General features: G+C 35.6%; 1 protein-coding gene across 1 annotated transcript; it reads left to right on the forward strand.

The window, feature by feature from the left end:
• The first annotated feature begins 14,730 nt into the window (after window positions 1-14,730).
• Window positions 14,731-15,675, forward strand: LOC126084441 (olfactory receptor 4F15-like). Its single transcript, XM_049899030.1, has one exon. It carries the CDS (start codon window positions 14,731-14,733, stop codon window positions 15,673-15,675), a length of 945 nt encoding a protein of 314 aa, XP_049754987.1.
• The last annotated feature ends 208 nt before the right edge of the window (window positions 15,676-15,883 follow it).

The raw sequence follows: 15,883 nt of genomic DNA on the forward strand, positions 1-15,883 counted from the left end.
TTCCCTTCTTCTCGTCCATCTCTTCTCATAGAAATAACAGGTGTCCACAGTTTGAAACGTATTGGTCCAGTTTCCTTTCCATAAAAGTATATTATCTTGTATGTACATACAACCAGGCATATTTGTGGACGTCCTCTTGGTTTTTGCATACATAGGATATGGAATGCTGCATTTTAATTCTAATTTATTTAGTATAAAAGTTTTATTTTTAATCAAATATAACAGTTGCATTTAAAAGTATATTTTAAGTGTTCCATAGTTAGATACATAGAATTTGTTGAAAATATACCTTTATTTTTGTTATGTTTGGGTGATATAAAGCAGAGATCGGTCAGGTTGTTAAAAAGTACAGAGAGCTTTTTTTGCATTGTTCATTTTAAACCTTAAAAATGGCTTATTGGGATTTGGAGGGCAAGTTTGGGATCACAATCAAGTAAGGGGTGGAATTGTGGGAATTGACAGGTTTTGTCAATGCGTGGACAGTCAGACTGAAGAGGTGTGTGAGGAGAGTGCCTGGTTTGGGAATTATTCCAGCTATGCCTCCTCCATAGAGAAATATAGTTTATTATATTTAAAGAATGGAAAGCATGAATAAACAAGTAATAATATAATGAATAAACAAGTAAATTAACTATTTTATTCTGGTTTCACTTTGTGCATATGCCAGCAAATTGGGGAGTTGAAAACATATGAAATATGGTAGTTACACTGAAATAACTTTGAAACTTGAAGGAGGGAGAAAAAGGGCAGTCACATAGCGGTTTTAAAAATCTGTGCTTACTGTAGAGTTATATTTTCTTTCTCAATATTTTACCTTTTCATGAAATATTATCTTTCATGATATCCTAATAGACAAAATTAACAGAAGAAAATGCACGTTCTATATATGCTTTATATGCAGTTAGGATTTTGACTGGAGGAAATTTGCTGTACGTTTTGGCCTCAGTTTAATATACCTGTTGCCATCAAGTCGATTCAGATTCTCGGCCTCCCTATAGGACAGAGTAGAACTGCCCCACAGGGTTTCCAAGGCTGTGATCTTTACAGAAGCAGATTGTCACAGCTTTTTCCCTAGGAACAGCTGCTGGCTTGGAACCGCCCACTTTTTGATTAGCGCTAAGCATTTCAACCACTCTGCAGCCAGGATTTCTTCAATTTAATATAAATACATATAATTTTTTTAATGATGTAGTTTTAAAGTATTTGGTGCCAAATTAAACCACTAAATTTACATGCATGGTTGGCCTGTGTAGCAATACTGTAATCATCCAACCAATTCTACAGATAGAAAGACAAGTTGCAGAAGCAACTGGTATGCTCAGTCTTTTAGATCTATCATAATCTAAGTTGACATATGTGGTAAAGAATGTTTCCATAAACTATTTTCCTAATGTGTAGAACTAAAAATTTTTGAAATTCAAACCTTTAGATTGACTAAAATGTACATTTTAAAATATAAATAAAAAATTGTCATATTTCTTTTCCCCTATACTCCTCTTGTATGAAACTCTCCATTTATTCAAAATAAAGCCATCCTCATATCAGGCGCTGCTTGTTCTAAGAATCTGAAAGTCAGAATTTGAAAGCACAGGTTTTTGAGTGTTTGAGATAACACAATACTAGACCAGTTAAGGGAGAATGCAGTGGACAGTCAGTGCACGACGAACAGATGGTGATTGAACAAGTATACTGAATTACCAGTATAAAACATCAGAAATTGTGGCCACCAAAATGAGAGGGTGGGTGTGAGGCTGCATATAGACTGTAAATGCTACTTCTGTTTCTAAAAATCGACAGCGCAGTAGTATGAGTCTTGGGTTGGATCAGCTTAGGAAGTTGAACATGTAGTAAGAAAATGTATGTATGTGTGTGTGTGTGAAACTCTATAAGTCAGTTGACCTAAGAACAACTAAGATATCTAGCTTACTGAGTTGAGATCAGAAATCACATTAAAATTTCATTTTTAGAAGGCTGTAAAAAATTACAATTCCAGCAGCTCACAAATCAAATAATTTTTTTAATCATAGAAAGAAATTAAATTGATTTTTAAAAAGCCATTTTTTCAGCTAATAAGCAGCATTAGGCAAAAAAAAAAAAAAACAAAATCCGTGACTGTCACAGATGAAAATACAATGAATGCCATTGGAATAAGTTAACTGGCCAGGCCTTCCAATGAAATGCAAAACATTAGTAGTGATAGGAAGTATGTTTTTCTCATTCCCAATCTTAGAGGAAAAGCTTCTAAAATTTCATTATTAACTAAACTTCCATTGAGATACTTTGTAAATACCCTTAATGAGACTGAGTAATTTTCATTCTATGCCTCACTTGGTAAGAGTTGCATCATGACAGTGTATTGAAAGTTATTAAATGCTATTTCTGTACTACTGAGATGTTTGTAGTTTTACTCCTTTTTCTTAACCTGGTGATTGATTTCCAAATGTTATATCATTCTTGTAATTCAGGTTAAAATTAGTTTGTCATAATACCTTGTTCTTATTGTATACCTAAGAATCATTTTGTTAAATGTAATAAAATTATATAATTTATTAAAAAAAAAAAATGTTGCCTTCAAGCTGATTCTGGCTTGTAGAGACCCTATTGGACAGAGCTGAAATGCCCCACAGGTTTGCCAACCTTTTGGTTAGCAGCTGAACTCTTAGCCCCTGTGCCACCAGGGCTTCATATAATTTATGCAATCATATGATTTTACTACATAATTTCTATAATTATATAATTTTATGATATACAAAACATACATATTACTCTATATTGTCATAAATTATTATTCATATATCATTTATATATTAGTATTGTTCTTGATTTATATCGCCTTTGCTAGTATTTTATGTATGATTTTGCCTCTATGTTCATGAAATCTATTTGCATATCATTTTTTTTCTTATATCCTTGTCTGATCTTCATGTCAAATTTATGCTAGCTTCATAAGTGTATTGAGAAAAGATTAGCAGCTGGTCTGAAATTCATCGCCTATCCCGTGAACATCTAGGAAGAAATTTAAAAAAAAAAATAGAAAAAGGGAGGAAAGAAACGACCTGGCCAAGCCCTTTCCGTAAGTGATGCCGTACGTGCATTACCAGATTCTTGGTTTGTTATATCTAGCCCAGGGCGCATCCTTCAGTAATGTGAAAAGCTTGGGGAGTTGCACTGGGGGGTCTCAGAGTTCTGCATGTTGCACCAGTGCCTTGCAGCTGTATCCTTTGAATTCTGATACTGTGTAATATTTCCGATAATCCATCTCTGTATGTTATCCAGCCCAAAAGAGTATTGCATAGTTTTCTATTCTAAAGAAGTCATGTAAAAAAAAGAGTTTATTTTTTCTTTCTTGAATATTTCAAAGTATTCACCAGTGAAGGCATTTAGACCTACACTTTTCTTGTGGAAAATTGTACCACTTAGGGTTCAGTTAGCAATGAGAAAGCACACCAGTTATCTGAATAGAAAAAATTTAATATAAAGGTTTCATCAGGTATAAAATTGTTAACTAGGTACCTGAAAAATGTGAAAAAAGAACTCCAAATTACTGTGGAGGTAGCAACCGTAGGAAGCAGTACCACCCTTAAGGCCTGGGGGAACAAAGGGAAGGTGCCGAATTTTTAAAATTTAGCTGTTTAGAGGAAGGGTCCTATGAGGTGGAAATTCTGATCTCTTTGGAGGGAGTGCAGCTTGCTTACTGCTTGTTTCCCTGAGCTCAGAGGGGAGGCACCCTAGATCTGGGATCCAGAGCTTTGAAGATAGGGTGTCAGCTTGCTGGTGCTGTTATTTCTAAGGTGGCATGATATGGCTAGTTCTGCAGCTGCTTGAAAAACTGTAACCTGGATTCAACTGCAGCCCTAGGAAGGAATTGTTGCCGCTACATAACTGTGGAGATGTGAATGGTGCAAGAGACAGACACAAAGCCCTCAAGAAGCAATTAGGAAGGAGTAAGTCCCTTCATCCTTTCCAGCCTTGAAGTTTTCCTCTAGCGTGCACTACTGTCAGAGCCCAAAATGGAGCCAGATGGGAAAACAGAAGTGTGATTTCCAAAGACCCAGCACCAACATCAGAAAGCAGAGTATAGAAGAGGGGTTTGAACTGAGACATGATAATAATTGGGACAGAAAATGTGTCCATTGCAGATTCGACTTATTTAATAAATATAGAAGCATTAAGATTTTCTTGTTTTAGTAGTTTTTAATGGAAAATTTCCCATTCCATGTAAATTTTTAATTAGTTGGTATAAAGTTGTACATAATATCTTGTGAAAGACTGTAGTATCTTTAGGAATATCTCTTTTTCATTCAAGGTATTGGTTATTGTTATTTTTTGCTTCTTGCAGTCTTGATGTGTTATCAATTTTGTTAGTCTTTTGAAAGAACTTTGTTTTTGTTGATTCTTTGTTACTGTGTTCTTAATTTCATTAATTTTTGCTCCTATAATTTTTATTTCCTTATTTTACTAATTTTTGTAGGTTAGTTATATTGAGATGTATTCTTGGATCATTGATATGCAGCTTTTCTTTTTTTTTAAATGTACATATAAATAATAATTCATAATGTTTTCACTGGCCAATGTTTTCAGACATAGACTTCCAGGTCCTTCTTCCTAGTCTGTCTTAATCTGGAAGCTCTGCTGGAACCTGTCCACCAAGGGTGACTGTGCTCGTATTTGAAATACAAGTGGCATAGCTTCCAATGTCACAGCAACATACCAGCCGCCACAGTACGATAAACAGACCTGTGGGGTCTTCTTGGAAGAAGTACAGCCAGAATCCTCCTTAGAAGCTAGGATGGTGAGACTTCGTCTCACATACTATGGGCATGTTATTAGGAGGGACCAGTCCCTGAAGAAGGACATCGAGTGTGTAAAGTAGAACATCAGGAAAAAGAGGAAGACTCTTAATGAAATGGATTGACACAGTGGCTGCAACAATGGGCTCAAGCTTAACAAATATTGTGAGGATGGTGCTGGACTGGGCAGTGTTTCCTCCTGTTGTACATAGGCTCTTTATGTCTCAGAACTGACTCGACTGCATCTAACAACAACAACATATATAAAAAGAAGTACATGTGTGGTGCAAAAGGTTAATATTCTCGGCTATTACCTGGAAGGTTGGAAGTCCAAGTCTGTGCAGACTTACCTCAAAATAAGGCCTGGAAATCTGTTTTCAAAAAAATTAGCCCTTGGAAATTCTATGGAACATAGTTCTACTGTGACACACATGAGTTGCCATTAGTCAGAGTTGACTCGATGACAACTTTATTTTTTTGGTTCTGACAGGAATTGAATTGTGTCTCCCAAAATTGTGTGTCAATTTGGGTAGGCCATGATTCCCACTGTTGTGTAATTGCCCAACATTTTGCCACCTGATGTGATTTTCCTATGTGTTATAATGTTAATGAGGTGGGATTGGCAACAGTGATATTAATGAGACAGGACTCAATCTGCCAGATTAGATTGTGTCTTAAGTCAATCTTTTTTGAAATATAAAAGAGAGAAGCAAGCAGAGAGACATGGGGACTTCATACTACCAAGAAAGAAGCACCAAGAGCATAGCGTGTCCTTCAGGCCCTGGGTCCCCGTCCTGAGCAGCGACTCGACAAGGGAAGATTGATGACAAGAACCTCCCTCAATAACCTACACAGAGAGAAAGCCTTCCCGTGGAGCTGGCACCCTGAATTCAGACTTCTAGCTTCCTAAATTGTGAGAGAATAAATTTTTCTTTGTTAAGGCCATCCACTTGTGATATTTCTGTTAGAGCAGCACTAGATAACTAAGACGGGTTCTACACACACACATATACTCCTGTGTACTTAAAGACATCAGAGAGCTACTACTGTATTTTTATGCAAATAATGCCCGCCCTCTGCTTTGGTTTGTCAGCTGAGCTCTTCCCTCTGGAGGTATTTTTGTAAGCATGTTATGCTAATGTTTTTACAGTGACGTGTGGACAAAGATTGGCATGGCTGTGCTTCTGAGGATGCCTTGCTGGGGAGGTCACGGCCAGCAAAAAATACAGAGGGTTCATGTTATGGGGTAAAAATAAGGTAAGTGTTTTTGTTGTTTTGATGCTATGTAAATGGGATTATTTTCTTATTTTCCACTTTAGACTGTTAATGACTAGTATATAGAAATAAGGTTGATTTCTATGTATTCATCGTATATCCTGCACCTTGCTGAACTCATTTATTAGTTCTAATAGGTTTTTAGTGGCTTCCTTAGATTTTCTGTATACAAGATCATGTCATCTGTGAATAGAGATAGTTTACCTCTGATTTAGGAAACAATATTGGAGTTATTATTCCCCATCCTTGAGCAAAGAGAATATGACCCAGCTGGAGCTGGACTGACAAGGACTCACAAGGACACATCAACTGGGCCCTGAGGTATAAAGACAATAGCTAGGATAATGGAATATATCCTTTAGGGAACTTTTCACATAAGCCAATCAAACAGAACACAAAAGAGTTTCCACTTTTATATTTTCTATTAGCATTTAGTGAATAGAAAACTTGTTGGACCAGTGAAGACCCTCCTGACTCTTCTTACTGAATTGAAACCTGTACCAGTGATTGTTAAGAAAGATAATTCAAAATGTAGAATCATAGTTTCTAGCTAATCTGTGAATAGGTGAAGCTTTCAATGGTTTTGCCTATTTGTAATGTTAATATACACTGATGACTATGTAACGTTTCTTGGACTCAGGCAGACATGGCTGTGGCAGAATGTTTGCCCGTTTTCCCACTTTTGCTTATTCTGTACTATTCCTTGGACTCAGACAGACATGGCTTTGGCAGGCTGCTTGTGTGTTTTCCCACTTTTGCTTATTCTTTAATAGTTCCTTGCACTTGGGCAGACATGGCTCTAGCAGCACGCTTGTTCACGTCTCACTTTTGCCTTTTTGAATATATGCCAAATGTCTTAGTCATCTAGTGCTGCCATAACAGAGATACCACAAGTGGATAGCTTTAACAAAGAGTAATTTATTCTCTCACAGCCTGGTAGATTACAAGTCCAAATTCAGGACACTGGCTCCAGGGGAAGGCTTTCTCTCTCTGTTGGCTCTGGAGGAAGGTCCTTGTCCTCAATCTTCCCTGGTTGAGGAGCTTCTCAGGTGCGGGGACCCCATGTCCAACAGACGTGCTCTGCTCCTGGTGCCGCTTTCTTGGTGGTATGAGGTCCCCCGTCTCTCTGTTTGTTTCTTTTATATCTTAAGAGATGGCCTCAAGACACAATCCAATCCTGTAGTTTGAGTCCTGCCTCACTAACACAACTGCTGCCCATCTTCCCTTATTAACATCGTAGAGGCAGGATTTACAACATACAGGAAAATCGCACAATACCAGGAATCATGGCCCAGCTCAACTGATATACACATTTTTCCGGGGACATTATTCAATCCATGACACCAAATAAAACATTTCTTTTTGCTTTACTAAACTTTGTGGTGTTTTTACCCTACAACACCTCTTTATTTTCAGTTCACATGCCCTCTCTTTTTCTTGCCTAAATATGCTGCCTAGAACTTCCAATACTATGTTAGATAGAAGTGGTGAGAGCAGACATCCCAGCCTTGTTCCTGATCCTAGAGGGAAAGCATCAGTCTTTCACCATTAAATATGACATTAAAAAAGACATTACCTGTGGTTTTTTCTTTTATTAATTTGATGAAGTTCTATTCTAATTCAGTTTTTTTTTAATTTTTGTAAATCATGAAAGAGATGCAACTTTTCCCTTTTCTAAATATATGCATTTAAATGGATTTTGTCAAATGCTTTCTTGTGTCTATTCAGATAATCATGAGATTTCATTTTCTTTTGATTTTCAAATGTTAAACTATCCTTGCATTTATCATATAAATCTCACTTGTCCATATGGTGTAATGGTGTATAATTCTTTTTATTTGTCACTGTATTTGGTTTGCTAGTATTTTGTTGAGGATATTAAATTCATATTCATAAGAGATAGTGGTCAGAAGTTTCATTGTCTTGTGATGACTTTATCTAGTTTTGCTATCAGGATAATACTGGCTTTATAAAATGAGTTGGGAAGTATTCCCTCCCCCTCTATTTTTAGAAGCACATAGGACTCAGCTTTTTTTTTTTTTATGGTTAGTTTTTTTTTTTTTTTTTTTTACAAGTTCAGTCCCTTCCCTTGTTATAGGTCTATCAAGGCTGTCTCCTTATTCCTGAGTCGTTTTCAGTAGTTTATGTCTCGCTGGGAATTTGTTTATTTTATCCTAATTACCTTATTTGTTGGCCTGTATTGTTCACTGTATTCCTTATAATCCTTTCATTTCTGTAAGGCCAGCAGTAATATTCTGTTTTCAATTTTTGCTTATAGTAATTTGAGTCTTCTCTCTTTTCATCTTGGTAAATGTAGCTTAAGGTTTGTCAATTTTGTTGATCTTTTCAAAAAAACAACTTTTGGTTTATTTGACTTTGTTGTTTTTTAGTTCTCTATTTCATTAATTGCACTTTAATCTTTATCATATCCTTCTGCTTGCTTGCTTGCTTTAAATTTTCTTTCTTTTAATAGTGTCTTAAGAGGAAAGGTTAGGTTATTCATTTGAAATATTTCTTTCTTAATATAGGCATTCACACTTACAAATTTCTTTCTAAGCACTGCTTTAGCTGCGTCTCATAATTTTTGGTATATTGTGTCTTCATTTCTCATTTATCTCAGGTTATTATCTGATTTTGCTTGTGGTTTCTTCTTTAACTCATTATTTACAAATGTGCTATTTAATTTTCACATATTTATGAGTTTCCTCAAATTTTTTCTGCTATTTGTTTCTAATTTTATTCTATTGTGTTCAGGAGATATACGTTGTATTGTTTCTATCCTTTCAAATGTATTGAGATTTGTTTATTGACCTAGTATATGGTCTATCTTGTAAAATGTTCCATATACAATTCAGAAAAATGCATACAGTGTTGAGTTTTGTAGTGGGTTCTAGATACGTTGGTTAGGTCTAGTTGGTTTATAGTGTTTTGCAGCTCTGCTATTACTTTGTTAATATTCTGTCTAGTTTTCTATCTATTATTGAAAGTGGGGTATGGAAGTCTCCAACTATTTTTGTTGAATTGTCTGTTTCTCCTTTCATTTCTGTCTCTTTGCTTCATATATTTAGTTCTCTATCATTAGGGACATACATACTTATAATTGTTTTATTTTCCTGATGAATAGATCCTTTTATCATTATATAATATTCCTCTTTATTTGTAGTAAATTTTCTTGTTTTAAAGTATAGCCACTCTGACTTTTTGTGGTTGCTGTTTCCATGGGACTTTTTCATTCTTTTACTTTCAGTTTATTTGTATCTTTGAATTTGAAGTGTGTCTTCTCTAGACAGCATAGTGTTCGATCATTTTTTTTTAAATCCTGTCTGACAATCTCTGCCTTTTGATAGTATTATTTAATTCATTCACACACACTTAATGTTATTATTGATATAGTGGGATTTTGCATTTGCTATTTTACTTTTGGTTTTCTGTATGACTCATGTATTTTTTATTTCTCTATTCCTCATTAACTTCTTTCTTTTGTATTCAGTGAATATTTTTTAATGTAGCATTTACATATCTGTATTGGGTTTTACAGTTTTTTTGTTTTTTAGAGATTTTGCTAAGATTTACCATATACATCTTAAATTGTGAGAGTCAGCTTCAGATTTATACCAGCTCAGTTTAAGTGATATACAGAAATGCTTCTCCCATATAGGCCTATTCCCATTTTCTGCTTTTTGTGAGATTGCTATACATATTGCTTCTATTAATGGTTTCAGCCCAACAATGCATTGTTGTACTTATTAATTTACCTTCTAGTCATTTCCTTTATTCAATACAACTTTCTACCCACCCACTTTTTCTGTGTTGATATTGGCCCATAGATATATTATAAAAAAAAAAAAAAAAATTTACATGTATTATATTTTTATATATGTCCTACAATATATTTTTACATCATAATTTATAAAGTTGTTTTTTAAATAAGAGAACAAAGGCAAATATTCATTTCTATTTTTATAATTATATAATTACCTTTGTTTTTCATGTAGATTTGAATTACTGTCTGGAATCGCATGCTTTCAGCCTGAAGAATTTCCTTTAGTATTTTTTCTAAGGTGGATCTGCTAGCAACCAATTCTCTCTCTTTTTTTTAATCTGAGAAAGTTGTTACTTCACTTTTATTTATGAAGTGTAGGTTTGCTGGATCTAGAATTTATGGTTGACAGCTTTCTCCTTGATCACTTTGAATATGTCATCCCATTGCCTTCTGACTCAATTGTTTTTGGTGGGAAGTCACCTGTTGATCTCATTCAGATGCCACAGTAAGTAAAAAGCTTTTTCTTCTTGTCTTTGGCTTTTAACATCTTTGCTATGATATGTTTGTTTTTTGATGTCTTTGTGTTTATTCTACTTGGAGTTCATTGAGCTTCCTGGATATGTAAGTTATTATCATTATTTTACTATGTTTGGGGAGTTTTCTGCCATTATTTCTTCATGTATATATATATATATATGTATATATGTATTTCTGCCCCTCTCTCACTCTCGTCTCCTCTTGGTGCACTCATTATGCATATGTTGGTGTGGCTGATGATGTCCCCCATTTCTCTGAGGAGCCCTTCATTTCATTTCTTCTTTCTCTGTTTTTCAGTTTGCATAACATCTATGGATCTTCAAGTTTACTTGTTCTTTCTTCTGCCAGTTTAAATCAACTGTTTTGCTGCTCTAGTGAATTTTTTATTTCAGTTATTATATACTCCAACTCCAGAATTTTCATTGACATTTGATTCCTTTTTAATGATTGCTATGCCCTGGTGGCACAGTTGCAAACCCTGGTGGTGTAGTGATTAGGAGCTACATCTGCTTATGTCTGCTACATCGAATCCACCAGGCACTTCTTGGAAACTCTATGGGGCAGTTCTACTCTGTCCTACAGGGTGGCTAAGAGTCAGAATCGACTTGGCAGCAATGGGTTTGGTTTTTGGTTTGGCAGCACAGTAGTTGCAGTAGTTAAGCATTCAGCTGCTAATCAAAAGATTGGCAGTTCAAATCCACCAGCCACTCTTTGGAGACACTATGGGGTAGTTCTACTCTGTCCTATAGAGTCTCTGTGATTCGGAAGTGACTTGATGGGAATGAGTTTGCTTTGGTTTAGTTTATGTCTGTATTGATATTAATTATTTGATGCAACATTTTCTTCATTTCTTCCTTTGCTTCTCTAATCATGGTTTTCTTTAATTCTTTAAACATGCTTATAATGGCTACTTTGAAATACTTTTCTTAGAAATCTATATCTGGCTGTTCATGTTACTCCTCCCTCCCCCAACCCCGGTGTATGGTTATGTTTTCCTGTTTGCATTGTCTCATTATTTTTTGTTGGACACTGGAAAATTTTTTATTTTTTTTCCTTTTTTAAAAATAATATTTATTGTGTTTTAGGTGAAAGTGTACACAGCAAATTAGGTTCCTATGTAACAAATTTTATACAAATTGTTCCATGTCATTGGTAACAATTCACAATGTGTCAGCATCTGCTTTATTTCCGTTCTGTTTCTGTTGATCTAGCTTCCTTTCCTTTCATTGCCTTCCCATCTTTGGTTTTTAGTAAACATTGACCATTTGATTTCATATAGTTGATTGTTTAAGGGAGCACATTACTCATGGGTGATATTGTTTATTTTACAAGCCAATCTATTATTTGGCTGAAAGGTGACCTGAAATAATAAAGTCAGTTCTAAGTTCGAAGAGTATCTTAGGGCAATAATCTCAGGGGTTTCTCTGGCCTCTATTGTAAGTAAATCTGGACTTTTTTAGGAATTAGAATTTTGTTCAACAGTTTTTTCCCATACTATCCAGAACCTTCTATTGTGTCCCTAGTCAAAATGATTGGTAGTGGTAGCCAGGCACTGTCTAGTTCTTCTGGCCTCTGTTAGAAGAGGTTGTGGTTCATGTGGCCTATTAATCCTGTGGACTAGTTTCTTCTTCCAGCCTTTGATTTCCTTCATTCTCTTTTCCTGAATGTAAGTATAAAAAGAGGCCAATAATTGTATCTTATATGGCCTCTTGCTAGCTTTTAAGACCCCAGATGCTACTCACCAAACTAGGATGTAGAACATTATGAACTATGTTATGCCGATTGACCAAGTTATCCCACAAGACTATGGTCTTAACCCTTTTATAATACAAGTTTTTTAAAAGGTATTTAAAATTTTTTTTTTTAACTTTCCCTTGATGTAGGCTAGGCCCCAAGGGGCCATACATTTGAATTGTCTTATCATCCTTATAAGTAAGGTAAGTTTTCTTGCAACTGTGCTTGCTATACAATGCTGGTATTTCTTTTTTCTATTGTATTTTAGATGATGGATTACAGAGCAACCTAGCATCTTATGAAATAATTTATATACATATTGTTTTAGGACATCAGTTACCAATCCCATGACATGTTAACACTCTCTGCTTCTCAACTTTAGGTTTCCCTTTACCAGCTTTCCTCTCCTCTCCTGCCTTCTCTGTCTTTCCCCTGGTCTGGTGTGCCTGTTGTGTCTTGTTTTGTTTTATAGGCCTGTCTAATCTTCGGCTGAATGGTGAACCTCAGAGTGACTTCATTACTGGGCTAAAAGGGTGTCCAGGGGCCTAGAGTTACTCCAGTCTCTGTCAGACCAGTAAGTCTGTTCTTTTTGTTTTTGTCAATTTGAAGTTCGTTCTACATTTTTCTCCCACTCTTCCAGACACTTTATTGTGATCCCTGTCAGAGCAGTTGTTGGTGGTAGCCAGGTACCACCTAGTTCATCTGCACTCAGGCTGGTGAAGGATGTGGTTCATGTAGGCCATTGGTCCTTTGGACTAATATTTTCATTGAGTCTTTGGTTTTCTTCATTCTCCTTTGTTACGAATGGTGTTTAGTTTATTACCTTTATATAAAAAGTGATGTAATATCTGTCCAAATAGGTAAATATTTTAGCTCATTTGGTTTTGTTTACTTAAGAAAGAAAAATGTCTCATAGTAGGATTATTTCTCATGTGGCTTTTTTTTTTTTAATGTTTGATATGTGTTATAAAGTTGTATTCCGGAGAAGGCTCATCAATTTGTACTCTGAATTGCTGGCTATGAGAACTTCTGTTTCCTCACAGCCTCGCCCATGGTATGTTAATTGTTTATTTGAAACATTGACATTTTTTACAAATATAATAGCAACTCAATATTCTTTTATTTATATTTATTTGCTTACTAGTGTGTTTGAGTGTTCTTCATATGTTTTTTGACTATATGGATTTTTTATTATGTCCATAGTCTTTATGTGTTTGGTCAATGTAAAATCGAATTTTCATTGTTATATTGAACATTTTCCTTTAAAAATGTATGTGGAAGATTTAACTTTTTTATACTGAAGAGTGCCAGTTTTTATTGCATGTTTTGTGCATATGGTGGTATGTGTAGAAAGTTTTTCTCAAACAAAGGATTATCTAATAATAAGCCTAAAATTTCTTCCATTTCTTTTATTTGTATTTAAATATTCATTCAAAGCTCATTTTTATTAAAGCTGTAAGGTCGGGAACTCACTTTACTTTTACCAAATATGGTAAGTTGTGGAAACCTTGATAGTGGTTAAGAGTTCTGCTACTAACCCAAAAGCCGGCAGTTCAAATCCACCTTGGAAACTTTATAAGGCAGCTCTACTCTGTCCTATAGGGTCACTATGAGTTGGAATCAACTTGACGGCAATGCATGCGTAAATTGTGATATGCTGTCTTCATTTCTTCTACACCCCCATTACCATCTTCACGTTGCAGCTACTGTAAGATTTTAAGACACAAATATTGTTATTTTGCTGTTCTGCCTCAATGGCTTTCTATCACTTCTAAGATTAGATCAAATTCTTAACACACACGATAAGGTTTTTCTTGTTCAAACCCATACTCTTCTTCTTTTATTTTATTCCAAATTTTTCTGTTTCTTCATGCTTTAGGTTTTCTTCATGCCATTTCCTCTGCCTATATTACTCTTCATCCTTTTCCTCGATTAATTAACTTGTATTCATCGTTTAGATTTTAGCACAATCTCCATCTTCCAGATCAGGGCAGATGATGCTGATATGAGCTGTCTTTGTTCTCAAGCACTTTGTTCTTTTTGTTCACATCACTTACCTCCTTTATATTCATCTAGTTACCTGAAGTTACGTGAATAGCTATTTAACATCTAGCTTCACTGGTATCGGCAAACAACAAGAAAGCAGGGTCTATGTTATATCCCAGAATGTGACACAGTGCTTGTTTCATAGGAGATTTTCATAGTAGCTGCTCAATGAACAATTGTTAAATGAATAAACTACTGTATTTCTTGTTCAGAAAGACTTTTGAGGCTGTTGGTGAAGATGTTTCTTTCATATCAGAATTTAAAATAAACAGCACCTGGTTCTTTCTACAGCTCTGATTCATTCCTTTATAACACTTTTCTTTGTTCCTTTCAGGTAACACAAAAAAAATCAATAAATGAAACAAATTATTCTGTGGTGTCTGCATTTGTGTTCCTGGGACTTTCTACCTCTAGACCAATGTAGCATTTCCTTGTTACCTGCTCTACCATTTTATATATATCAATTGTTCTGGGAAACCTCTTTGTGCTTACAGTAACCTTTGTCCTTCATTTTCATTCCCCCGTGTACTTCCTGGTAACCAACCTTTCAGTCATTGATTTGTGTCTCTTAGGCAGCAACAGACAATGTCAGTGTATGAAGCAAATCACACTGAGGTGTCTGAATTTGTCTTCCTGGGACTTTCTACCTCTAGACCAATGCAACATTTCCTCCTTGCCTTCTCTACAGTGTTTTATGTAACTATTGTTCTGGGAAATCTCCTGGTTGTGTTTACAGTGACTTTTGACTCTCACTTGCATTCCCCAATGTACTTCCTGTTAGCCAACCTCTCATTTATTGATTTGTGTCTTTCTACCTTACCGGTTCCTAAGATGATCTGTAACCTGTACTCTGGGCAAAACACTATATCCTTCGAGGGGTGTGTCATCCAGATTTTTGTACTTCATGTTCTGAGTGGATCTGAAATGGTGCTGCTCATAGCCATGGCCTTGGACCGTTATGTGGACATATGTAAGCCCCTCCACTACCTGACCATCATGAGTCCACACATGTGCATTTGGCTTCTGGTTGGTTCTTGGGTTATTGGTCTCATTCACTCAGTGGTGCAGCTAGCTTTTATTGTCAATTTGGATTTTTGTGGCCCTAATGAGATAGACAGCTTTTACTGTGATCTACCTCGGTTTATCAAACTTGCCTGCACAAACACCTACAAACTGGAGTTCATGGTTACTGCCAACAGTGGATTCATTTCCATGGGAACCTTCTTCCTATTGGTTTTCTCCTACATCTTCATCCTGGTCACTGTATGGAAACACTCTTCAGGTGGTCTATCCAAGGCCCTCTCTACCTTGTCAGCTCATATCACTGTGGTGGTTTTGTTCTTTGGACCATGCATCTTTATCTATGTGTGGCCATTTTCCATGGTGCCAGTAGATAAGTTTCTTGCCATTTTGGACTTTTTGATTACACCTATCTTGAACCCTGCCATCTACACATTGAGGAGCAAGGACATGAAGATGGCAATGAAGAGACTAAGTAGCCTATTCCTGAGTTTGAGAAAGATCTTCTAAGTAAAGGAGAATACAAGTTAAACCACTTCATGTAACACAAATGCTGAAGTAATTACACTAAATTAGGAACTTATCTGACAGATAGTTCAAGTGTTTGATGTATATACCAGCTTGTTGAATAAAGTATGTTACTTCTTCCAAATTTAAGAGGGAATTATCTCAGATTGTTTTATCCAAAGTTAATGATTTATTTAATTACATATTTAAT

Source organism: Elephas maximus, chromosome 10 (genome assembly GCF_024166365.1).
Source record: "Elephas maximus indicus isolate mEleMax1 chromosome 10, mEleMax1 primary haplotype, whole genome shotgun sequence".
NCBI classification, from domain to species: Eukaryota; Metazoa; Chordata; class Mammalia; order Proboscidea; family Elephantidae; genus Elephas; species Elephas maximus.